General features: G+C 36.5%; 1 protein-coding gene across 1 annotated transcript in view; it reads right to left on the reverse strand.

Annotated features, from left to right (window-relative positions):
- The window catches only part of LOC107035710 (PDF receptor), a 42,366-nt gene that overhangs the window by 8,794 nt on the left and 7,523 nt on the right, over positions 1–26,049 (reverse strand). Inside the window, exons 2-4 of the mRNA XM_015253265.1 lie at positions 14,345–14,783; positions 12,833–12,940; positions 2,597–2,763 (exon numbers count right to left, since the gene is read on the reverse strand). Coding sequence (XP_015108751.1) covers positions 2,597–2,763; positions 12,833–12,940; positions 14,345–14,429 — 360 coding nt within the window. The 5' untranslated portion in view covers positions 14,430–14,783. The remainder of the gene's footprint in view (positions 1–2,596; positions 2,764–12,832; positions 12,941–14,344; positions 14,784–26,049) is intronic.

Raw genomic sequence — 26,049 nt, forward strand, 5'->3', positions numbered from 1 at the left:
GTGCAGTTTCGAGTGGTTGGTCCGTCTGTCCTGTGCATTTCATGTTTTTCGTTATTTCAAGACCACTCGATTGATGTAATTTCCGAGGGGCCATTCATTTGGAAATCCGATGACAGTGATTGCTGATTTCACGCGATTTCACGGCGATTTCCATGATTTCATGCAATCGTTGATTTCATGTAATTGCCTGGGATTTTTTGGCGATTCCGCGATTTCAGACGATTTCAAGTGATTTCCAATTTTCGATTTCATCTATTTCGCGGAGGGGGAATGGACTAGGAGGGAATGGGGAGAGAACTCGGAGGAAAACAAATGCATCATATTAATGTAAGAAAGCTCAAGCATGAGAGTTACAATGGGGGTAAATGTAGGGATGAAACCATCAAGGTGAAGCCATGAGAATCAAATATATATTTTTTTCATTCATTCGATTGAATATCTATTTCTACCGCAGTCAAACATCCAACGTCGTATGGGAGATTCTCAGAAAATATCGATTGTTGATGTCGTATTTTTGTTTTGTTTTTTTGTCTTCTCCCGCAGATAGTGTCTCTGTTGGTAACACGATGTTTCGATACTTTCTGAGGATTTCAGGAGGTCGTACAAGAAAATACGCCTTTTTTTCACCGATTTGTTTTTTTTTCTGTGTGAAAAATAATCCACATGAATGGGCATACGTAGAAGAATACACCACAAATAAGTCAAAAAAGTTTCATTCTCTTTCATGAGATTTCACCGATTGCAAGTGATTTCAACTGATTTCGCACGATTTTAGTCCTGAGTAACACAATGATTTCACAAATGAATGGCCCCTCGGATTACCGTCTTCGACCCAGTTGCCTCGATAAATATTATCCTTCCTTAAAATTCGACATGTGAGAAAAGCAGATACGTAGTTCGATTATCCTTCTATTTTTCAGCAGATTCATTTTATTTGCTAAATGAAAAACTTAACAGAAGTAAAGCTTTGAATAAAAAAATCTCCCGAAGCCCGAGATTCTGCCAAGCTCAGGGGCATCAGTTGCAGTTTTTGCCACCCACATGAACCCATTTGATGCCACTTTCCTCACATCCCACGTGGAATCAATAAATAGAAGATAAAAAGGCGAGATTATTCGCAGTTTAATGATAAAATCAACAAGAATAATGTGAAACAATAATATCTATCAACACGAACGGCGAGAATATATTCAAGCAGTGAACGAATACATGAAATTGGATGAATAAATAGAGCAGTTCTGTTTGATTTTTCCTCTTGTTTGTTTGATGGAAATTGGAGAAAAATGTAGCATGTCGTCTTCAAGTCGGGCGATGTACTCCCATATTTAAATAGTAAAAGCGCTGAACCCCGCAGTAGTTCGGTTATATGAATGACCCGACCTCCAGTAGCAGGAATTATTCCGTCATCGAATACGGACACTGAGAAAAAAAAATATTTTTGCCAAATATTCAATTACTTGAGAGAAGTATTTCTTTTTTCAAAATCGTATTTCTCCAATCGAGTCACTCCCAGGCGAGCCTGATTAGGTTTCAATTATAACAATCATGGTGCTTTAAAGGATGATTATGTTCCACATGACCTTCGAGGGACTCCCCCTAATTATTATTCATTTTTCCTAAATTTCGTATTTTCTAGAGAGAAGAATTTCGATCAATTTTTTAATGTTGATAATTATTGAAGGAGGTCACTCAAGGTTATAACCAACAGGTTCATCTTCTAGAGCAATATAATTGACATAATTGAAACCTAATGAGAATTGCCTGAGAATGGCTTGAGGGGAGTAATACAGTATTGAAAAAATAAATTCTTCCCTCAAGTAAATGGATATTTGGCAAATTTTTTTTTTCTCAGTGGAGGGACCAGTCACTGCCCCTGTATTTTTCATCAAACAATTCTCTTCTAGTTCAAATTCAGCTGATTTTCTAAATGTAATTGTATTTGCTTCGTCTATTCATGACTCTAATCTTGAGAATGTCGAAAAAAAATAAAGTATCAGATCTGCACTGAGATGCAGAATGCACCTGAGATGCAGAATGCACTGAGAAAAAAATTCTAATATCTGAAACATATTTGCTTGAGACAAATAATTTTTCTTCAGCCGCTTAAGGTCGCTTCTGCATGTAAACAGCCAAAATAATGAAGAAAAATGAAAAATTCAGGAAAGAAGTTAATGGGAATGCTGCATCACTGAGAATTTTTCCAAAATTTCCCCAGATCTTGTGTTTGAGAAAAAAAATGATGAATTTTCAATGGTTTTGTATTCTCTCCAGCTCTAAGACCGAGATTATCGCACTCTAAATTCGAAGATTTATCCTGACGCCTCTAAAAATAATGAAAAATGCGTGAAAAACTAATATGCGAGATAGGAAATCTTGATTTCACTTTCATGCGACTTTCAATTTCGTTCTAGAACTTTTGACTAAAGCCCCAAATCGTCGATTTCTGCGGTTTTTTGTGCACTCATGAGTGTGAATGGATATTTCGCGTTCCTAGAGAGAAGGAAGACTGATGATTATGAATTAAAATTTTCAATTTGAAATTAACAATCTCAAAAAACTTATTCAATAAAAACTTTAAGACTCCGCGTTTCCTCACCTTGGCAGCTTCTGCATTTCCAGCATTAAGTTTCCGAATGAGTAACAGCATTTCTGGAGTGAAACACGGCGTATAATTTGTCCAGCCATTGGGAGGATCTCGCTCGCCCGAAACACCATAGCGTCCCTCCCATCTTCCGTCTTCACTGCAGCGTCTCTCCGCGAATTCTGAAAATGACGGATCATATTTATCTCTTAGCACAACGAGCGTATATTGAAATTATCTGACTGTTGATTGAGGACAATACTGATTGGTCAATGAGTGGGGCGAAGTGAGTAAAAAACGTGTGGTCTGTTCAAATTCTTCAAACTCACAAATTATTGTTTGCATCATAATTATCAATTTTTTCATATGTCCACTCAAAAACATAATACCTTATGTTAGGATTTTAAAGGTCTTAAGGGGAGATTACTATGAATTTAAAAGTCGTGGGTTATTGCAGTGAGACTTTTCATACGTTGAAGATCGATTATATAGATCTGAAAACGAATAATTAGTGCAAAAAAAATGTTTTTCCATTGTTCGTTTCCCGAGAACGCTTAAAATGCCAAAAACAGTCAAGGGCCTCCAATTTTTGAGCTACGAAGGATTTTTTTCTCAAAATTTCCGGAAAAATATGTGAAATGACAATTACGAGCTATTTTTTTTTAATTCGCCTCTTACATGGCTAAATTTGCTTTTTTTGTATTTTTTTACACAAACAGTGAATTTTTTTATATGAAAAAAACCGAAATCAGCTGTGTAGGAGTCGAATTCCAAAAAACTGGCTTGTAATTGTTGTTCCACACATTTTTTAGAAAATTTTGAAAAAAAAATCTTTTGTAGCTCAAAAATTGGAGGCTCTTGACTGTTTTTAGCATTTTAAGCGTTTTCGGACAAACGAACAATAAAAATATATTTTTTTGCACTAATTATTCGTTTTCAGATCTATATAATCGATCTTCAACGTATGAAAAGTCTCACTCCAATAACCCACGACTTTTAAAACTCATTGTAGTCTCCCCTTAAGATAAGGTTTTCAAGAGCTTTAATTTGAAGCTTGAAATTCTTAAATTGAGTGTTCGGAAAGTCTCAATTTGAGAGTTTAAGATCTTAATTTAAGCCTTTGGAAGGTCTTAATTTGAGACTTTCCAAATCTCAAGTTCAGACTTTGAAAGCTTTTAATTTGGAACGTTAAAAGTCTCAAATTAAAGTTCAAGTTCGCGGAGAAAATTATTTGGTTCGATGAATTTCAACAACTAGTTGCTGAAATTCAATAACTGGTTGGTAATTCATTTTTTTAAGAACTTGTTGGTAATCCATTGCTAATAACTGGTTGGTAATCCATTTTTTCAACAACTTATTGGTGAATTTCGATAACTAGTTAGTGAAATTGAACAACTAATTAATTAAAATTCAGAAAAAAATTGTTCAATTTAATTCGACAACCATTTGTTACATTTTCGATAAACATTCGTCAATCTTTGTTGATGGATCAGATTTAAGAAATTGTAAATTATTGCTATATATCTTCTAGGCGAGACATTGATCGACTATCGAGATAGAAATGATTGCGGAATTATTTCCAAGTGTATTAATGCCCTCACCATCTAGTTTGGCAGTCAAAATTGATTGAATTTATTGAATTAGAGGTTTATCCTGGTTGCTGCTTATATAGTTAACTATTATAGTCAACTCCTATTTTCTAGAGGGAAGAATTTCAATTAATTTCTTAATGTTGATAATTATTGAGGGAGTTCACTCAAGGTCATGACTAACATGACCATCTTCATACAGTGAGAAAAAAATTATTTTTGCCAAATATCCATTTACTCGAGAGAAGTATTTATTTTTTCAATACCGTATTTCTTCACTTGAGTTATTCTCAGGCAATCCTCATTAGGTTTCAATAATGTCAATTATATTGCTCTAGAAGATGATCATGTTAGTTATGACCTTGAGTGAACTTCTTCAATAATTATCAACATTAAGAAATTGATCGAAATTCTTCCCTGTAGAAAATGAAAAATTTTGGAAAAATGAATAATCATTAGAAGAGTCCATCCAAGATCATGTGTAACATATTCATCCTCTAGAGCAACATGACTATTGTAATTGAAACTTAGTCAGGCTCGCCTGGAAATGACTCGATTGGAGAAATACAATTTTGAAGAAATAAACACTTCTCTCAAGTAAATGAATATTTGGCAAAAATAATTTTTTTTCTCAGTGTGAGTAATACAATTGTCAAAATTGAAACCTAATGAGGATTGCCCGGGAATGACTTGACTCGAGAAATACGATAATGGAAGATGAATATTTCTCTCATGTAAATGGATATTTGGCAAAAATATTTATTTTCCCAGTGCATTTATGAGTGAATGAGCCGCAGGAAGCTTCTCAAAAGTAAATGAGATGATAGATCAGCGCGCACGTCCTAGGTAGGAATTTACATCCATAATCGTTTTCCGAGGACGTGTACAGCACAAATAGCTTCTCGAGCGAGTTCGACACTCACGGAAAACTTCTGAAATACGTTCTAGGTAATTCTAACGGAATCTGCATGCAGTCGGGCTGCTCTGATCGCAGGAGACTTTGAATGCACCTTGACACAATGGAGGTGTTTTCAAAAGCCGCATTACGATTCCCATTCTTATCTCTGAGACTAATGTCACCGTTGCGTCATGAGAAATGTATGATCTCCTACAACTTTGAAATCATTGAATCCCTAGAGCTTTCCTTTTCCACTAAACATATGGCATCACTTTGACCCAGTTAAAGATTTCGCTTCCTCAATCTGCCTGCGTATTTACCCTGCAAGAAAAATCATTTCCCCTCAAGTAAGTCTTAGTTGCGTCGAGAAACTCGTACACTGTTAAAGAATTTCAAGTGCTTTCTTAAGGATGTTCTACACCCTTTCTGCCAAAATTCACGTTTTTTTAATTTTTCTGGCAAACTTATGATGGAATTGACGTGAAAAAATATAACGTTTTTGCGTTTTGTCATTATTTAATGACTGACGAAATTTTAAGGTGGTGCGAACATTTTCCTGCGTTTTCTCTAAACTTTTAAAAAGAATCACAAAACTGTAGAAGAAACGCATGAAAATTATCGCACCACTACGCAACTTCGTGAGCCATTAAAGAATGACAAACCACAAAATCGTTATATTTTTTCACGTGACTCCCATCGATAATTTGCCAGAAAAATGAAAACAACGTCAATTTTGGCTAAAAGGGTGTCGAACATCCTTAAATGAAAACTATTGACGAATCACGATTTGAGGGGATGCCCATTTTAGTACTTGAGAGGGATAATTGGATGTACACATTATTTTTTTTTATAACAAATAATTCGTGAAAGGATTTGGCATCGTTATCTCGCAATTAGTAATTGTGAACGTGAAAGTTTATTGACCCAAGTGAAACTTACTGAGGAAAAATTATTTTTCTCCAAGTTTGGTTACCAAAGTCTTCTCGTAGTTCCACTCTAATACCTCTCACATTTAAATTCCTCTCGATATAATTATTCTCGAGGAGAAGTGACTGAAAACTTTGCACGAAAATGGACTCGGTTGCACAGAAGGTGCACCCACTCGAAGAGTTTGGCTCAGCAATGATGAATATTCTGGTATTTCGCAGTCCACATGGCTGTGCATTTATACACTCGTTTCATGGAGTGGGCATCGTGTGCTATCGAACAATCGGAGCTCACCTCTTCCTCAAAATGGGTCGAGTAGCTCAGGTAACCGTAATACGAGGCATTCTTCAATGGACACTCAGTGTATTCACCGACTTCTTCATTGTCGCCATGGTCAAAGGTAAGGGCGAGTTTTTTTATTCGCGTTTTGTATTGTTTGAAGAGTGGGTAATGATTGTTCGTTTCGGGTGGGCATTACCGGGTCCGCGGGATTGGTGGGAATATTGGTTGGAGGATGTTCAAGTGGGACAGCTAGCGTACCTCCGATGAAATTCATTCGCGGAAAACCACAATCCGGGGATTTTTTGCTGGAACGGATGACCACATCCCATAATTGAACAACAGATAATTGCTTGATTCGACATCAATTGTGAACTGTTAACATTGTTGAATGTTGAGAGGGGCTCTGACTACGAATGTTTTCGAATCGCTTTTCATTTAATTTTGATGTAGTTGCGCTCAAATGTTTCATCGAATTTGCCGTCAAATTAGTGAATGAGGTTTTTGTCTTTGATATTTTGGTAATGAGTTATTAATTGAGAAAGTCAGGCCAATCAAACGCTTGCCATACGGTGGAGACTTGGGTCTAGCCTACTCACTGCAAGACCTGAAGGATTCTGTATTTATTGACCTCCCTGATGCCAATGAAACTCTCGGAGGCGACTGAAAAGACGAAAAAAAAAATTTTCATTTTCACTGGGTCAAGGGTCGGATCTTGGATTTTTGCCGGGGGAAAGTCGACTTTCGTCAAAATCGAATTTTTTCGCCAAGTGAATGTTGATTCTGTATTTATTGGCGCTCTAATGCCAATGAAACTTTCAGAGGCGCCAGAAATGTCGAAATAAATTTTTTGTTCTCACCCGGGGCCAAAGTGTCAAATCTTGGATTTTTCCCGGGGGAAAGTCGACTTTCGCCAAAATCGAATATTTTCGCCAAGTGAATGTTGATTCTGTATTTATTGACCCCTCTAATGCCAATGAAACCCTCAGAGGCGCCAGAAATGTCGAAATATTTTTTTTTTTCACCCGGGGCCAAAGTGTCAGATCTTCGATTTTCCCGGGGAAAGTCGACTTTCGCCAAAATCGAATATTTTCGCCAAGTAAATGTTGATTTTGTATTTATTGGCCGCTCTAATGCCAATGAAACCCTCAGAGGCGCCAGAAATGTCGAAATAAATTTTTTTTTTTCACCCGCGGCCAATGTGTCAGATCTTGGATTTTTCCCGGGGGGAAGTCGACTTTCGTCAAAATTGAATTTTTTCGCCAAGTGAATGTTGATTCTGTATTTATTGACCCCTCTAATGCCAATGACTCTTCCTTGCATTTTTCATTTTTTTCTCTTTCTTTCGACTTTTTAAGTTAAGAAAGTTAAGACTCAAGTTAAGACTTTCAGAAAGCTAAAATCAAGATTTTCAACTGTCAAATTAGGACTTTCGAAAGTCTCAAATTGTATACGATGAATGATATTCTATATTGGTGAGAGCGAACGAAAAGAGAGACTCTAAATCATATTCACCAATTGAAATTTTACTTCTATTTTTGTTCCATCTCGAAAAACGACTGTTACTATTCATCCAGCCGATGGATTTCAGTTGTGTTATATTCAACTGAAGTCGATTCACCTCAAACCGCGTGGGATGTCTCGCTTTTTACTGCAGAAAAACGTAAAAAATGTAACAGTTCGTAAAATGATTTCATTCTGGGCAATATCCCATTCGGATTCCTGGAACTCGATTGAAGTTTCGCATTCCATTTTGTCATAAGAGTAGAAAAAATGAAAAATATCTGACTCATGTGGCATCAAATCTGGGGACACAAGCGTTTTAATTTAAGACACTACTTTTTCTTCTATTTAAAGTGAACTTTTCAATTATAATTTGATTATAAATTTCAATCAAGTCCCAAGTCCCCTGAAACTTCTAGAATTTTTTATTAAGAAACAATGGAACATAGTGATTTCAGCTCAATTGTTCCATGAAAATTCAGTTGAAAATTCAATTAAAAATATTCTTAAATTTTTAATTAATTAAAATTGATAATATAAATAAAGCTCTACATATGACGCGTTAGATATAAATAAACCCGTCAGATACAGAAGTTTATTTACATTTCCAAGAGTGGTATCTCATATTCAACAAAAAAGAATGTGAATTTAAAGTAGAACCATTACAATATCACAAAAACAGTTTTTCCGCCATCGAGTGACATAGATTCATATGAAACTCGAAGCCCCTTTGGAAATCTCCGGGAGCATCATACGCAATTTCATATTTCTTTAATGATGCCGTATTATTATCATTAATAATATAAATAAACCTCTACATATGACGGGTAAGATATAAATAAAACCGTCATATATAGAAGTTCATTTATATTTCCAAGAGTGGTATCTCATATTCAAGAAAAAAAAATGTGAATTTAAAGTAGAACCATTACAATATCACAACAACAGTTCAACAGTTTCTCCGCCATCGAGTGACATAGGTTCATATGAAATTCGAAGCCCCTTTGGAAATCTCCGGGAGCATCATACGCAATTTCATATTTCTTTAATGATGCCGTATTATTCCCCCGGAGAATTGCTACGTGAATCATTAGCTCGCACGCTTGAAAATTCTGGAGGTATATCTGGTGTCTCTTCGAAGGGTAGAAAAGAAAACGAGGTGAACATACAGCGCACTTGGAGTAGGCCAAACAAAGGGAGAACACTTGGCTCTCCTCTCGTTTTGCACACAGTGTCTATTTCTTCCCTCATCTCAATTCTTTGGGAGATCCCTCCATACGACTCTCGCTCATTTCTTCGCCCCAAAATTACACGTTAAATTTTCAGATTCTGATGGGACGCTCCGCGGAGGGAGAGTACGTCCGATTGCCGTGACCTTCGTGAGGTGATGCGAGTACTGGGGGTGTTTAGGGAATTCAATATCTCGAGAGCGCGGAGTCAAGGGCAGACGCCCTGTATGAATGGGAATTCCTTGCAGTACACGGTTAGAAAAAAATTGGCATTTCGTGGACAGTCGACTGGTAATTTTGAAGAGAGCGAGGGGCCATTCATTTGGAAATCCGGTGACAGTGATTGCTGATTTCACGCGATTTCATGGAGATTTCCATGATTTCATGCAATCATTGATTTCATGTAATTGCCTGGGATTTTTTGGTGATTTTGAGAGTTCAGACGATTTTAAGTGATTTCATATTTTCGATTTCATCTATTTCCCGGCGAAGGGGGGAATGGGGCGGAACGCAGAGGGAAAGAAATATTAATATTACTATAATATTATGTGCCGCATACAAAAAAAATCGTATCGTTCACCAAAACTGCCTCAACTATTTTCTTATAGTAAATCGAACTTCAGATTTTTCTCTCAGTGATGTTGTATTTGTGTTTTGTTTTTTTTGTCTTCTCCCGCAGATAGTGTCTCTGTCGGTAACACAATGTTTCGATACTTTCTGAGGATTTCAGGAATCAATTGTCCATTAAGTCAATTGTTGTCAATTGTCCATTGAGCGAATAAGACTAATTTCATAAAGAGAATTTTCGATTAACCTAATAATCGTCAATCATCGTAACTAAATTATCGATTGGTAAAATAATTCGAAATTTGAATATTAAATTGTTGATTAATTCGATAATTAAAAAATGCAAAATACTATTGAACAGTTGACTGGGTGAAAATTATCATTAGTATTAAATCAATATGAATTTAGTTGAAAGAAAAAATTTATTTGATTCACTAGGGGGCTTCGCCCCCTGCTCGCTTCGCTCGCCAACCCCGGGGGGCTTCGCCCCCCCGCTCGCTTCGCTCCCTCCCTCCCAATCCAACCCTGGGACACCCTCCTCCCTTTTAACCCCCCCGACCTTGGGCCCCCCCTGACCCCCCCCCCCCCACCTTTAGGCGTCGCCTGAATTTTTGCGTCGCCTGAATTCTCTTAAATTTTGCCCTTATTTTTTTATTATATAGAGAGAAATAAAGATTTATTAGAATAGTAAAAAAAATTATTTAATATAAACAAAACTTCTAATAAGAATTTTTATTTCATTTGAAAAAAAAAATTATTTGGTATTATTTAAGTAAACTTATTTATTTGATTTGAATAAACTTTATTTGATTCAAAAAAATCATTTTTCTGCGCGCATCCTTTTAAAATGAATTTCGCAACACATTGCGAATGCAAACGGGCATTCGCTTGTCATTTCCGATGGATTGTGATTCATGACGTAAATCCAATCATAAAAATTGCGATTGCGTATGAGTGGAAACCCATGTCCTCACTTTATCGTTCAAATTCACATTGGGAATTTTCATACCCGGAAAATATCACACTTCTCCATGAATTGAAAATTCTGATGGGTTCTCATCAGTCCATTTGCAGGACATATTTTTCCACCGGAAATAACGTACATCTTCCCCATTCCAGCACGCCTATTTTACGGATAAATTCGCAATTTGCCTGCGAATGATTATTTTTGCTTCCGAATGGAAGCTTTGTATTTGACCGATTTTTCGATTTTATAATTTTGATTGCAAGTGGTCTAGAATGTTGCGAAACGTGAAAAAATGATGTTTTTATTTACTTGTCTAAATTTGCTTGTCTTCAATATCTCAAAATTTTTCTTGTCTGCACTGCATTCCGGTATCACTATTTTTACTAGTAAATTCGCATTTTTCTTCGGGCAAGCTATTTTTCATGGCTTCATTAATTTCGTTATGAACCTGGATGTAGTAAAAATTACCCTGTCGTTGTTGTTCAACGTGTAACGAAATAAAAAATTCATCGTGAAAGAGATTTTGCTCTTCTATTTCGAAAAATTGATCGCACTGTAAATAATGCTGTTAAAAAGAAATTGCAAATTTCACTGAAAATTCAAAGGAATTTCAAATTGTCAGACAGTTCGACCGACGAGAAAAAAATGCCTGTTCTTAAGAACATATCCATAATTTCTAGGAATTTATCCATAATTTCTAGGGCACTAAAAAACGTTTGAATAAAATGAAAATCCGTCTGAATTTCAGGCGAATAGTTGCGCGAACATCTTAATTCATGTTTGAAATTCAGACAATTTTTTATTCTATTCAGACGTTTTTTAATGTCAAATATTTCATTGATTTTCTTCTCAAATGATCTGGAAATGAATAAAATACTTGATTTTTCATCTGAATTATTCTGTAAAAATTCATAAAAATCAGGAAAATTCGGGAAAAAATTGAAAATTCATGTGATTTTGTTTCTAAATATTCATGTTCCACTAAAAATCCAATCAAGTTATAAAATTTCCATCTCTCTTCCACTGAAAACTCATGAATTTCCGTGAATTCCCCTTAAAACTTGAAATTTCATAACCATTTTTTCCCTAAATCCGATTCAACGCCACTCTCACGAGATTTACTATAATATCTACCATGAAGATTCAAAAAAATTCTGACAGTGTGGCATGCACCTGCTCACACGCAGACATGGCCCTAAACCCCTAATTTCTTAAGAATTCGTAACATTCTACACCATTTGCAATAAAACTGAGAAAATCGAGCAATCGGTCCATTCGGAAGCAAAGAACCGGTGAGTGTGCTGACGAGGCCCATCAATTCACGGGAGCCCGTGATTAATATTCCAAGGAGCGCGATGCACATTCAAATAGAAGTACTGCCAATGCTGAGTGGAGAAGCCGGCGAAAGTTATCTTTTCATCAATTTTCCCTTCCACTCGAGAAATCACCCAGAACTATTCAACGCGAAGTAAAATCCGAGCAAATAAAAATCCATTACAACGTGACTGGATCAGAATACCTACTGTGCCACAATTTTCGTCGGCGGGTGGGATTTCACATTCGGAGAAAAATCTGCGTGTTACCAGACTGAAGCAGAATTTTTTCGTGGTAACCCACGGATATTGGTATTTGGGGAGCGGTCTGCGGAGCGAAATTTTTGGGATACTGCCCGGAATCTGTGATCAATACTGAACTACATTTTCCGCGTGTTTTTCATGCGAACATTGCGGTGAAATTTCGTTATGTCTTCATGACCTAATTTACAGTGAAGGGAATACACAATGAAATGAGGTCATTTAAACTAATCCTCTTTCCCACATGGCTCCAAGGCACAGAGATTTTTTACCCCATTAATAACGTATGAATATTCCATTAGGTGAATTGAATGGATGACTGTAGTGGAGTGACGAAAGGGGATGAGATTCTATTTTCGGGTGGGTGTTTCGGGGATGCAGATCTGTGAACAGTATTGGAAATCTTTCGATGACATTGTCATGGAATTTCATCACTGGAACTTCCATGAGAGCGAAAATTTTCGGTTATAGTACCCCGAGAGCTTCAAAACGGTCAAGTATTTCCCGATAATTTCGTTGCATACGAACGAATATGTGGAGTTTCTCAGGTTTAAAATTTTTTCCTGCCAAACTTGACGCATTCGTTTGTATGCACGTGGAAAAAGATGTCCAGGATATTTCGATTTTTACGTAAAATTTTCGGTCAACTCTAGCCTGATTAAACATCAATTAAAGTCATGCAAATTCAGCGTTGCATAGACCAATTACGGAGACTTACTAGTCGTATCGACACCATTAGCCGGTGGACATCTCTGAAGGCTCGTAGTAGATGCTTTGATAGGTGCCCAACAAAGAATCGAGTCCCATACCCAATTACACCAGATCTCTATAACAGCAAAAGATATGACGAATGTATGAATATTCACATTTGCACACCCACACGGAGAGAAATATTCAAGAAAAATTACGGAACATTTCACGTAATCCGCAAGCGAGAATCGTTTTCAGTGAATTTCTATAGGAATATAAGAGAATAAATCTAAAACGTTCAGTAAATTTTCGGGTCCGTCACCGAAAAAATACGAAAAAGTCACGTAATTTTTCTGGAAGTTGTAAAATCTAACAGAAACTTCAAGACTTATTATGCCTCAGAACATGAAAATTCTTGGATGTTTAAGAATTTTTACGAAAAGTTCCGGAAAAATTACGGAACGTGTTGTTAAAATCTCAACCTCACGGTGACTCATGGCTAGCCGTGAGGCGTCTGACGGATGAGTAATTTTTACGGAACAGATCGTAGAATTTACGTGACGATTGACACTTTTTATTGAATTTTACTTCGCTCCCAGATTACGTTTCGACACGTAATTTTTACGTCTTTTTTCTGGTAAGTTTTATTGAATATTTCTCTCCGTGCAGAGAAGTTACTAATTCGACTCGAATAAACCTCTTCATTCCAAACTTTTTTATCCATTTCAACTGTATTTGCTTCGGAAATTAATAAGCTCATGTATTTATTTCAATGAAATTTTTTCTATTAAATGAAATGAATATTCATTTATTTCGCAGAAATTCAAATAAATAAATTACTCATGTGATCTAAATAAAGGATTATTATGCGTTCATAATTTCCGTCTTTTCACCGTTTAGAAAATAGTTTCAATTCAAACTAATAATGTCTTAATTTTGATCGAGGAAAACAGTTGCGAAGTGGTAAAAGGAGATCAGTCAATTTTGACTATTGACCAGTTTTCATTCAATATCTAGGAATCTAAGGGAGATAGCGAAATTTTTGTTATAACCTTTTTTATGGGGCCGATTGAGTGCTACAACAAATGTCATTACGAAAATTTCGCTATCTCCCTTAGATTCCGAGATATTGATTGAAAACTGGTCAATAGTCAAAATTGTCTTATTTCCTTTTACCACACGGAGAGAAATTTTTTAGAAAAATTCTAGTCCTAGCACGGGAAAAGAGGCGCAAAGTGACCACCAGAAAAAAATTCCAGTGCCGACACTAGAAATTTTATTGGGGAAAACGTGAATTTTTCCCCGTATTTCTGTGAAAATTTCAGAGAAATTCTCAGAAATTTTACCAGAAATACCAAGAAATTTTACCTTAACAGCACTAGAATTTTTCACAGCCGGTGGATTGTAATTTTTTCCAGTACTCGTACTAGAATTTTTCTAGAAAATTGCTCTCCGTGCACTTCGCTACTGAAACGATTCTCAAAACAAAATTTTTTTTCACATTGTGATTTTTGCAACGAATAGCTTCATGCGCATTTACCTCCGTCGGGTATCACAAAGTTCTGATACTGTAACTTGCAATGGACCTCTGAAGTATTGTTAGAACCCCCAAGATCGACCATCATCAATCCTTCACTCCTCCTTGCTTCGCTGTGTGGTCCCTTATTCGAATTAGTGCACTTTCAGCACTCCGCCATTTTCCCTGGTTCTTATTTCTCGAGTTACCGGCCACTTCCCAAAAGTTTCTCGTCCACTCGGGGGGAACTTTTCGTAGAAAATCTTAAGAGCTGTTGCGTGATGCCATCGAAGAATATAACTTGCTTCACAACAACTCGAGTCGCTAATCTCCTGAAGTTGTCCTAGCGCGTGGTCCTGTCTCTCTTCAGCTCTACTTGCGGAGGGCTCTAAGTGAAAAGCCTCGGCGTCAGCCCCTGGGATTTGGCATTTTTCATTTCCTTATCCAATAATGAACCTTCCATCTGAAACAAAAAGAATGAAATCATTGTTTAGATTGCATTGCAGCCCCGAGTCCATCCGAAATGACGCAGTTAGGGAAGACCGGGGCGAAATGGGGTCCCTCAATTTTTTTGTTTTTCAATGAGACAAATGAGTCCACTGTTTTTTCGATGTAACGTCGTTTAACAGATCACGTAAGGAGGAAAATAAATTTTCGAATGAAAAAAAGGAACTTCTATCTAAGACGAGCTCTAATCATCGTTATGAGTAATATTCCAGTTTTTACAGGAATGAGAGAATTTCCTGTCCCATGCAGACATTTCATCTTACAGTTATAAATTTTTGTAAGTTCATCATAACTCGATTTTTTGTGTACACTTGAAAGTTTTTTGGCTGTAAATTTCCGATACACTTTTAGAGAATTTTTATCCCATTCTAGTTCCACTAAAATTTCAAGGAATTTCGTCGCTGGAAATTCAGAATCTCATGGGAAAATCAATGAGATCTGCAAATATAAATTTAATTATTCAGGTTAGCTTGAGGGAAATACCCGATTAATTTTGAATCTCGAGAGGTATTTGTCGAATAAAAATATTCAACTGCGGAAAGAGACATGCGTTCACGCGTGGGCCCATCTGTGATATAGACTCTAGGCTCAAAGGGTTAACACTCGTTTACGCACATTCTGAGTGATTATTTATGTTTATTTAAGCCTCATACCGCACGATCAGGTTTTCAGACGGGAGATGAATGGTGTAAGGAATCCCTGCATTACGGGATGTTAACTTTGAGTGGCAGGATTGGAGAGTGTGGCTCCGGGGCCTGAAAACGAGATGCGTATAACGTACATGGGTTGTGAAGGGTCTGTACTGTCAGGGGAAATGTATGACGAGGAGAGCTTCTTCCCCAGAATATTTTATAAATTATCTTCTACCGAGTGGCTTAGTATTTTCTGTCATACTAGGAAGACTCACATTCTCATTATTTCTGAGGGCGGTCTGCCTGCTGTTGACAATCAACAAAGTTAAACTCATCCAAATGCTTTATTTGGATTGAATAAATAAGTTCAAGTAGCTCCAACACGCAGAGAGATTCTCAAGAAAAATTCCAGTGCCGGCAGTTCCAGTTCCCGTTCTTACATGAAATTTTCACAGAAGTCCCCAGAAATTTCATCAGAAATCCCTAGAAAATTTACCTTAACAACTCCAAAATTTCTCATGCCCTACAAATAGTTTCTTGAATGTGAACAAATGTTTTTTTTATTCCAATGAAGACTTTATTAACTAGAAATGAATTATTTGTTACGCATAATTAATGCATTTTCATTGAAAAAATTATATAACTTTATTGACTCTCAACAGAAAGTTCTTGAGTTGTAAAATTACATGAAAGATTATTTTCTGTCATAAATATTGCTATGAACTAGTGATTGTCACAGAGTAGATGTAATCATTATTCTCGTAATGATTGACAACACAACATATTATAGAAATAATAATAATAAAAAGTGATCGTAGTGAATACACACACGAAAAAATTTAATAGAAAACCCTATCGAATTCGTTAGAAAATTCTATTGAATTTCTATTAAACTTTTTATTAGTTTTTGGCTGATTTTATTGATACGTTCAATAGAAAAAATTCAATAGAAAAAGTTGACAGAATTCGATTTTTCTATATAACTTATTCTTTTCATATATTTTCTATAGAATTTGCTCGACTGAAATTTTCCAAGTTTTTTTCATTCTATTTTTCTTTTCTTCTCATCAAGAAAATCAAACGAAAAAAATTAGAAAATTTGAGCCGAGGAAATTCTGTAGAAAATACCTCAATAGAATAAGTTATATAGAAAAATTGAATTCTATTGCCTTTTTCTACTGAATATTTTCTATTGAATATTTCAATAGAATCGGCCAAAAATTAATAGAACAGTACAATAGAAATTCAATTGAATTTTCCAACGAATTCGATAGGTTTTTCTATTAAATTTTCTCGTCCGTGATACTGAAGACCGACAGAATACTACATTCCATTGTGTTCAACTAGTAGCAGCCTGGAATATATGAATGTCAAATTCCAATTTGTACGAAAAAATCTGGATATCTCGGTGATGCTAACTCCCTTGTACGGGCTCCCGCCGTCCGGAATTTTCCGGAGCTATCGAACGCAATATTTCCTATAGATTTCAAAAGTACACTTGTCACTCGGATGCATCGACTGCAGTCCCGAATGGAATTAGAATGTCCCGGGAGCAAATTTCCATCCCGCCAAATCGAAATGGCGAGGTGTGATGTTCTAAAAAACAATGAAATATATCCACTGGTGTACCTTGAGGGAGTCAAAGCACGACGAAAACCTTGCTTTGCAATTTCAGATATTTCTCCCATGGCATATCCCCAGAATAAACTTTACGAGTGGAAACGCTTTAATAACACTGAATTGGGGCGGATCCACTCAACTCTCAAACCTCTAGACTCAGTCTCTGGGTCAGAGAAGTTCAAATTGATTGCTTCCGGTTGGAGAAAATTTTTTCCTCTTCGAGATAAGTAATAAAGTGGAATGAAATATAACGAGATAGAGTGAGGAATTCCGTGAGTGGGCTGAAATGAATGTGTACAGAGTAGTTCTGAGTCGTTGCAATATTATATCCGAGGGAAATTGGCACGTCAAGTTTGCGATTGAAAGTTTTCATGGGTTAAGTAGTCTAGGTGAGATTAGTTTCCAGGGGTTTATGTGTGGTGATGAGAGTTATTGGCAAACACATAATATCGAGATGAATAATTCCTAATTGAGTAGAAATTCTGAGGTGGGCGGCTTTGAATGGGATTTAGATGGAAAAAAAACATGGAATTTCGAAGTTAACTCAATATTCCATGGAAATTACCCCCAATCGCGCTAAATTTTCAATTAATTGTTAATTTACGAATTTATTTACCTGAATTTTCGTGGTTTTTATCCATTTTCAGGGAAGTAATTCAACTGAAATAGACAGTTCCATTCGTTTTTTCATTGAATTGTGAATTTGCAACTGTCAAATTGATTTCTTCGAGATAAGTAATAAAGTGGAATGAAATATAACGAGATAGAGTGAGGAATTCCGTGAGTGGACTGAAATGAATGTGTACAGAGTAGTTCTGAGTCGTTGCAATATTATATCCGAGGGAAATTGGCACGTCAAGTTTGCGATTGAACGTTTTCATGGGTTAAGTAGTCTAGGTGTAATTAGGTTCCAGGGGTTTATGTGTCGTGATGAGAGTTATTGGCAAACACATAATATTGAGATGAATAATTCCTAATTGAGTAGTAATTCTGAGGTGGGCGGCATTGAATGGGATTTAGATGGAAAAAAAACATGGAATTTCGAAGTTAACTCAATATTCCATGGAAATTACCCCCAATTGCGCTAAATTTTCAATTAATTGTTAATTCACGAATTTATTTACCCGAATTTTCGTGGTTTTTATCAATTTTCAGGGATGTAATTCAACTGAAATAGCGTTTCCCCACCCCCTAAAGCCCCAGCGCTAAGCCGTTCCATTGGAAAAATTAAAGAAACATTTATTTATATTTGAAAAACTATTTATTTAAATTTAGTCAATTGAAACTGATAAAAATCAAATTTTGCGGTTTGACAAAAGCTTTATTCCTATTTCAAAGAACCCATTAAATTAATTCAGACAAAGTTCTTTTAAATCAAATAATGTATTTCTCTAGGTTTAACTCATTTAGGCTCAAGTTTCTCTGAATATGCGACTCTGTAAAGACATTCCAAATCAGCGCAGATTCTACATATTTACAGAATTTTTGATTACCTAAATATCACATCCCTATTAAAATCAATTTTCTATTGCGCAATATCCCGTTCCCACAGCATCAAATGGCTATTTATTACATCGAAAAATGAAAAAAATGTCGTGTTGCATACACTAATGCCCCAATGACGTCTGCCCACAGCGTTTCCCTATCCCCTGGGGCGCCCGCCACTCCGCGTTCTCCTTGGAATGCCCCCCGCCCAAGAATCATGAATCATAAAGGATACAATTTCCTGCTCCTCAAAAATACAAGTTGCATCGGCTTCTGAATGACTGGATATTTTCACAATTCCAGTTACTACGAGTGCCAGTGTCATCTCAAAGAGCCACTCGTATCGCAGATGAAAACTGGACGAAATGGAATGTTCAATATACGAGTGCAGTCCCGAGGATATTGAAAAGTTACAGGGACGATATTAACGTCCCTACACTGAGAGAAAAATATGATTCTTCTAACTATATTCTATCACCATCGCACTATAGTCAAAAAGTCCTCAACAATTTCTCATGAGTCACGGTAACTATGGCCGGAGAAGTGATTACTACAATGGAATGTACACGGACAGAAATATTCAATAAAAATTACCAGAAAAAAGACGTAAAAATTACGTTTCGAAACGTAATCTGGGAGCGAAGGAAAATTCAATAAAAAGTGTCAATCGTCACGTAAATTCTACGATCTGTTCCGTAAAAATTACTCATCCGTCCGACGCCTCACGGCTAGCCATGAGTCACCGTGAGGGGGAGATTTTAACAACACGTTCCGTAATTTTTCCGGAACTTTTCGTAAAAATTCTTAAACATCCAAGAATTTTCATGTTCTGAGCCATAATAAGTCTTGAAGTTTCTGGTAGATTTTACAACTTCCAGAAAAACTACGTGACTTTTTCGTATTTTTTCGGTGACAGACCCGAAAATTTACTGAACGTTTCAGATTTATTCTCTTATATTCCTATAGAAATTCACTGAAAACGATTCTCGCTTGCGGATTACGTGAAATGTTCCGTAATTTTTCTTGAATATTTCTCTCCGCGTAGTCATTTCCACTATTTTATAGTTCTATTCACGATAGATTTGTCGTGGTTACTTTTGAACTTTGGTGAGTTTAACTGCTTTTTGATTTGCAAAAATTACGCTTGTGAAGTTACTATAATGTTAANGGATTACGTGAAATGTTCCGTAATTTTTCTTGAATATTTCTCTCCGCGTAGTCATTTCCACTATTTTATAGTTCTATTCACGATAGATTTGTCGTGGTTACTTTTGAACTTTGGTGAGTTTAACTGCTTTTTGATTTGCAAAAATTACGCTTGTGAAGTTACTATAATGTTAAGTGCCGCATACAAAAAAAAAATCGTATCGTTCACCAAAACTGCCTCAACTATTTTCTTATTGTAAATCGAACTTGAGATTTTTCTCTCAGTGTACGATGGGGGAAGAAGCTCGTGGAAATATAATGGTGTGTTTCTCTCGCGAGCACAAAGGGGCATCGAGGAACAACGTGGCCGGGTTGTGCATTCTGAGAACCATTCAATAATCCTTGGACGCGGTTGATCAATGGACACTCAACGAGTCGATCACAGATTGGGGCTGGGGCTCGGGAGAGTGAGTTTTAATGAGCAATTAACGCAAAATAATTTTCCCCGAGAGTCTTTGCAACTGTTTTAATCCTTGTAAGTCAGTCTGAGCGGAGATTAAAGGTGCTTTCATTTCATAGTCTGAAGTTGGGATGTTTGAGCGCACGAAGAAACACACTAAACTCGGTGAGAATGTTCATGTTCGATCAGCGGTAGAAGCAGAGTGAAATTTCAGGGACTGTTGAGTTTTGTTTTTGGCGGGGGCCAACATTGAGATCGAATTTCACTGTTTATTTCTTCTATCTGAGGTCGATTCAAAGGTAGATTAGTCAGGGAATTTCAAATTTCGTGGTTATATCTCCCATCAGAATTTCCGAGGCGCCATTCATTTGGAAATCCGATGACACATGGAGATTTCCATGATTTCACGAGGTAACGGCACACAGAGAGAGACCGATTCAATAGATATTATCATAAGGAATATTGTGACGCCCAAAAGTTCATTTGGTGCAGTAGTTTTCGAGATATTGAGAAAAGAAAATTTTTTCGGATTCGCTGTATCTCAAAAACTACTGGAGCGATTGAGCTGAACTTTCGCCCAGATGTGCTCCCGAACAATACCAATTATGAGCCAAAATTTCAGATTTTTATCCATCACTTTAGTCCTTTTTTGTGAAAATTTATAAAAAAATCCCAGAATTTTGCACGCACATACGGACGTACACACAGACATTCCCTAAAAACATAATATCTCGACGTTTTATGACATGCTAAGACATTTTCGTGCAAAATTAGCGAATTGAAAAATCGACCGATTACAAAACTTCCATTCGGAAGCAATAATGGAAAACTCTATTTGACAATTTGAATTTTTCGTGTTCAGCGATTGAATCAGGGCTCGATAACAATGGCACTCCCCTTCCGCCTCACCCTCCGGAAGATTTACCCACGAAATACCTTAAATTTTATGTTTCATGTCCCACAGAATATTTTCATATATGAAATACTTCGGATCCCATTAAAATTTCAGCCTCGCGCATTTTCCGAGAATTTCCATCATGTATAATATTTAATCACGAGAATTGAGCTATTAATATCCATCACATTGAGGAAATCACGTTTTTAATTTGCAATACCTTTTTTTAATAGTTTTTCCATATTTACTCATTCCGATTCCCTCGACTCATCAAAAGCAACTCAACCCGTTCGCAAGTGAGGAAGCAGAATACATGGCACTAGGGGAAAACACGCTCTCACAATCTCAGTGAAATGGGACAATCGATAGCTCGAGGTCGCGGTCACTGGGTGCAAGGACAATTTTTTTTTCACTCCCGCGTTTTGTCGGTCAAAAAACTCTAACCACATCTCGGGCAAATTGACTGGTGGTGAATCCTTTCAACTTCACCAATTAAATCATCCAGTCGAAAGTGTCCTGACAGCACGCGGCTTATATCAATTCAATACAACTTTCGGTGTATGACAATTTTTGGGGGTTTTATTAAAATTCTACTGGTTGCCGCCGCAGGCGACGGGCGCAATCAGTGGAGACGATTTTAATGGATTTCATTCCTCCACTCTTGGTACCAATCTATCGAGTTAATTGCATTTGCAGTGATGGTTCGGGATTCATTGGGCCAGAAACATATTGTTATGTTGAGTCAGCAGGTGGGAATGCAGTGAATGCAATTCACTTACTGTTTGGAAATTGAATGAAAAAAAAATTCTGTTCGAGGATTTTTTAAAATCAGTAGCGAAGTGGTAAAATGGTACAAGTCAACTTTGACTATTGGCCAATTTTTAATGAATATCTCGGAATCTAAGGAAGATGGCAAAATTTTTCTTACCACCTTTTTTGTAGAGCCCATTAAGAGCTACAACAAATGTAATTACGAAAATTTCGCTATCTCTCTTCGATTTGGAAATATTGTTGAAAAACCCAACTGGGAGATAAGTCGACTTAAACCGTTTTACCACTTCGCTACCGAAATAATGAATTCAATCATGAAAATTGACTCCTGAATTTGGAGACGATTATAGAGTGTTGATTTTTCGGAAATTTTTACTGGAATTGGAGCTAGTGATGCCGCGAGACATTTCACGAGACATCAGGAGACAATACTTTCGAGGGATTGTCTCGGTCTCAGTGAACACGGAAATTTTTGGTCTCGTCTCAGTCTTGAAGTGCGCAGCATCGACTCCTCTTGTGATGACTCCGAGTCAATTTATCTCATCTCGGGTTCCAGTTTTTCGCGACTCCCTCATCGCCAAGTTAAAACTGTAGTTTGGATCTCATTGAATACGGCAGAGATAAAGGTGAAGACTTTTCGCGGAGGGAGAGTGACAGTAGCCACTTCTTTCCAAAGTTTACGCAGGAATAAAAATCGATAACAGTGAATTGCACTTCACCCAATTGTGAGATGAAACACTTGAACCAGTAACGAAGTATTTGAAATAGCTTTTTTTCCACATTAGGTCATGATTCATTTCAAATCAATTTTTGTCTAGAGTATTAGTAACAGAATATAATGAGTTGAATTAATTTCTTTTCACAATGAGTTGTCTCGGCATATTTTGAAATTAACGGAGACAGCAAAATCAGTTAGTCAGAGACCTCTTTTGTACGGAGAATCATAGCTATAAAAAAAGTTCTTGTAGGAATTTTAATCTAGTCGTTATTTTCAGAAATAAGGTTGGGCGTAAATGATTCTCCTTTTGCTGTGCACGAAATTTAACAAAAACCGTGAATATCCTTGGAATAAAACTGACTGATCTTGAATTGAAATAATTTTTCTATTCCAGGAGCATTTTGGCACTTAACTATGGACTATTGAATAGATCAATCAACAACCACAGATGCATACCATTCTAATTTTTAATCAATTAATAATTAATTCAAACTCATGAACACCGATTTTTTTCATGGAATGCAATTAGTTTGTCTCTCTCTTTTTCGGGGGATTGGAATGTTGATTCAATTATTCATATCTACTTTAATTATACAGCAAGATGTAAAGCCATCGCATTTCTATCGCTTTATTCAAACCTATTACGAATGTATGTAATTACGGAGGAGTGAATGGAAATACGAAAAAATCATCGGAATTTACGGCAACTTTGAGCGTAATTTACGTTTAGGTTTTTCTACGTATAACTGCCCGAGGATTTTCATTGAGAAGAAAACACATGAAAACCGTTACTACCTCGCCCAAGTACATACACGTGCCGACAATCACTTCAAATATCCCGTGATTTAGTGTCAACTCGATGACCTTCATTTCCTGCCCTGCTTTTGTTCTCTCACGTACCGAGACACTCTACACAGATAGATTAGCCGGAGCAGACTGCAACGGCGAGAGTTGACAGGCGAGCTGTGAAAAAAGCCCGAGTGTACTGCCTGGCACGGAACCTAAAAAGCGCAGAGTGGTCTATACATATGATAAACACGAGGCTTTGTCGAGTCTTTGTTGCGTGCATTAGAAAGAGGAAAAGGGAGTCTCAAGAGTTTCACGNAGAGTGACAGTAGCCACTTCTTTCCAAAGTTTACGCAGGAATAAAAATCGATAACAGTGAATTGCACTTCACCCAATTGTGAGATGAAACACTTGAACCAGTAACGAAGTATTTGAAATAGCTTTTTTTCCACATTAGGTCATGATTCATTTCAAATCAATTTTTGTCTAGAGTATTAGTAACAGAATATAATGAGTTGAATTAATTTCTTTTCACAATGAGTTGTCTCGGCATATTTTGAAATTAACGGAGACAGCAAAATCAGTTAGTCAGAGACCTCTTTTGTACGGAGAATCATAGCTATAAAAAAAGTTCTTGTAGGAATTTTAATCTAGTCGTTATTTTCAGAAATAAGGTTGGGCGTAAATGATTCTCCTTTTGCTGTGCACGAAATTTAACAAAAACCGTGAATATCCTTGGAATAAAACTGACTGATCTTGAATTGAAATAATTTTTCTATTCCAGGAGCATTTTGGCACTTAACTATGGACTATTGAATAGATCAATCAACAACCACAGATGCATACCATTCTAATTTTTAATCAATTAATAATTAATTCAAACTCATGAACACCGATTTTTTTCATGGAATGCAATTAGTTTGTCTCTCTCTTTTTCGGGGGATTGGAATGTTGATTCAATTATTCATATCTACTTTAATTATACAGCAAGATGTAAAGCCATCGCATTTCTATCGCTTTATTCAAACCTATTACGAATGTATGTAATTACGGAGGAGTGAATGGAAATACGAAAAAATCATCGGAATTTACGGCAACTTTGAGCGTAATTTACGTTTAGGTTTTTCTACGTATAACTGCCCGAGGATTTTCATTGAGAAGAAAACACATGAAAACCGTTACTACCTCGCCCAAGTACATACACGTGCCGACAATCACTTCAAATATCCCGTGATTTAGTGTCAACTCGATGACCTTCATTTCCTGCCCTGCTTTTGTTCTCTCACGTACCGAGACACTCTACACAGATAGATTAGCCGGAGCAGACTGCAACGGCGAGAGTTGACAGGCGAGCTGTGAAAAAAGCCCGAGTGTACTGCCTGGCACGGAACCTAAAAAGCGCAGAGTGGTCTATACATATGATAAACACGAGGCTTTGTCGAGTCTTTGTTGCGTGCATTAGAAAGAGGAAAAGGGAGTCTCAAGAGTTTCACGGAAAAATGTGGAAGTGCATAAGTCACTGGATTTTGCACCTTGCCAGCCGCTGGAGACGAGATGAAGAAATATTACAAGGGTGTCGCGTGTGCTCGGAAATTTGCATTTGAATTTTTTTGGGGAAATCATGTCATGAGAGAAAAAACTGTGGGGCGTCACGACACTAATTTCTTGAGCCAATCATACCACAATTACATTAAAAAATCGTGCCGCGCATACCGACCGCTGAAAACTATTTATTTTTGCGACTTTCTTGAAATTTTTTTTCCGAATTTTCCGGTACGTTTTTTGGAAATTTTTAGCGGATTTAATTAGCACTGAAATTTCAAGGAATTTCGTCACTGAAAATTCAGAATTTCGTGGAAAAATAAAAGAGAACTGTAAATTTCAGTTCCATTTTCCCCTGAAAATTAATAGAAAACCAGAAAAATTCGGTAAATTTATTCTTGAATTTTCAAAAAAAAAATCATGAAATTTCAGATTGAAAATTCAATGTAATTTGGCACTGAATATTCATATAAGATCGGAAATTCAAATAAATTATGGAATTCTCATCTTTATGCTGCTTAAAATAGTAGAATTTTACTGAATTTTCAGTAAAACTTGAAATTTCATGATTTTTTTCCTTTAAATCGCATTCGGTGTCACTGTCCCGAAAATTAATAGTCAACAGTCCATGAAATGTCTTTTTTTTTAACAGTGTATTTTTGTCACAACCGTTCAGTAACTAATGGGTTGATAAATAGGTACGTTTTTCAATTTTTATGAATAATTTTGCTGCAATAGATTGAAATACAACCGGTTTGTAATAATTTTCATGAGAAAATTTTTCGTTTCTATATGCAACGTAAATGAATGCCCTGATGAAGAAGACTTTGTGTGTTCGAGACGTTGGCAATTAGTGAAAGAATGTTTTTCTCTCGATTCTTTCCTTTGTTCACTTCTAATTAAAATTGCTGTTATAGCCGTTGATGGCTGAGGAGATGGGAGTTTTTTGAAGTTAAAAACTAAAAAATGCATCTTCACAATGAGAGAAAACTTGGATACAAATTACACAGAAAATCATGGCTAATTTTACTGTACGAAATTTCGTACAGTAAATTACGAATTTCTTTTTATTGTATTTTTTTTCTCGCACGACGAACGAAAGTGAAAGTGAAAGTGTTTCAATTTAGTTGAATGTTATCATCATCATTATTCTTATTATCCCTTTCT

The sequence above is a fragment of the Diachasma alloeum genome, unplaced genomic scaffold (genome assembly GCF_001412515.2).
Source record: "Diachasma alloeum isolate Michigan unplaced genomic scaffold, Dall2.0 Dall_scaffold_00200, whole genome shotgun sequence".
In the NCBI taxonomy this organism is placed as follows: Eukaryota; Metazoa; Arthropoda; class Insecta; order Hymenoptera; family Braconidae; genus Diachasma; species Diachasma alloeum.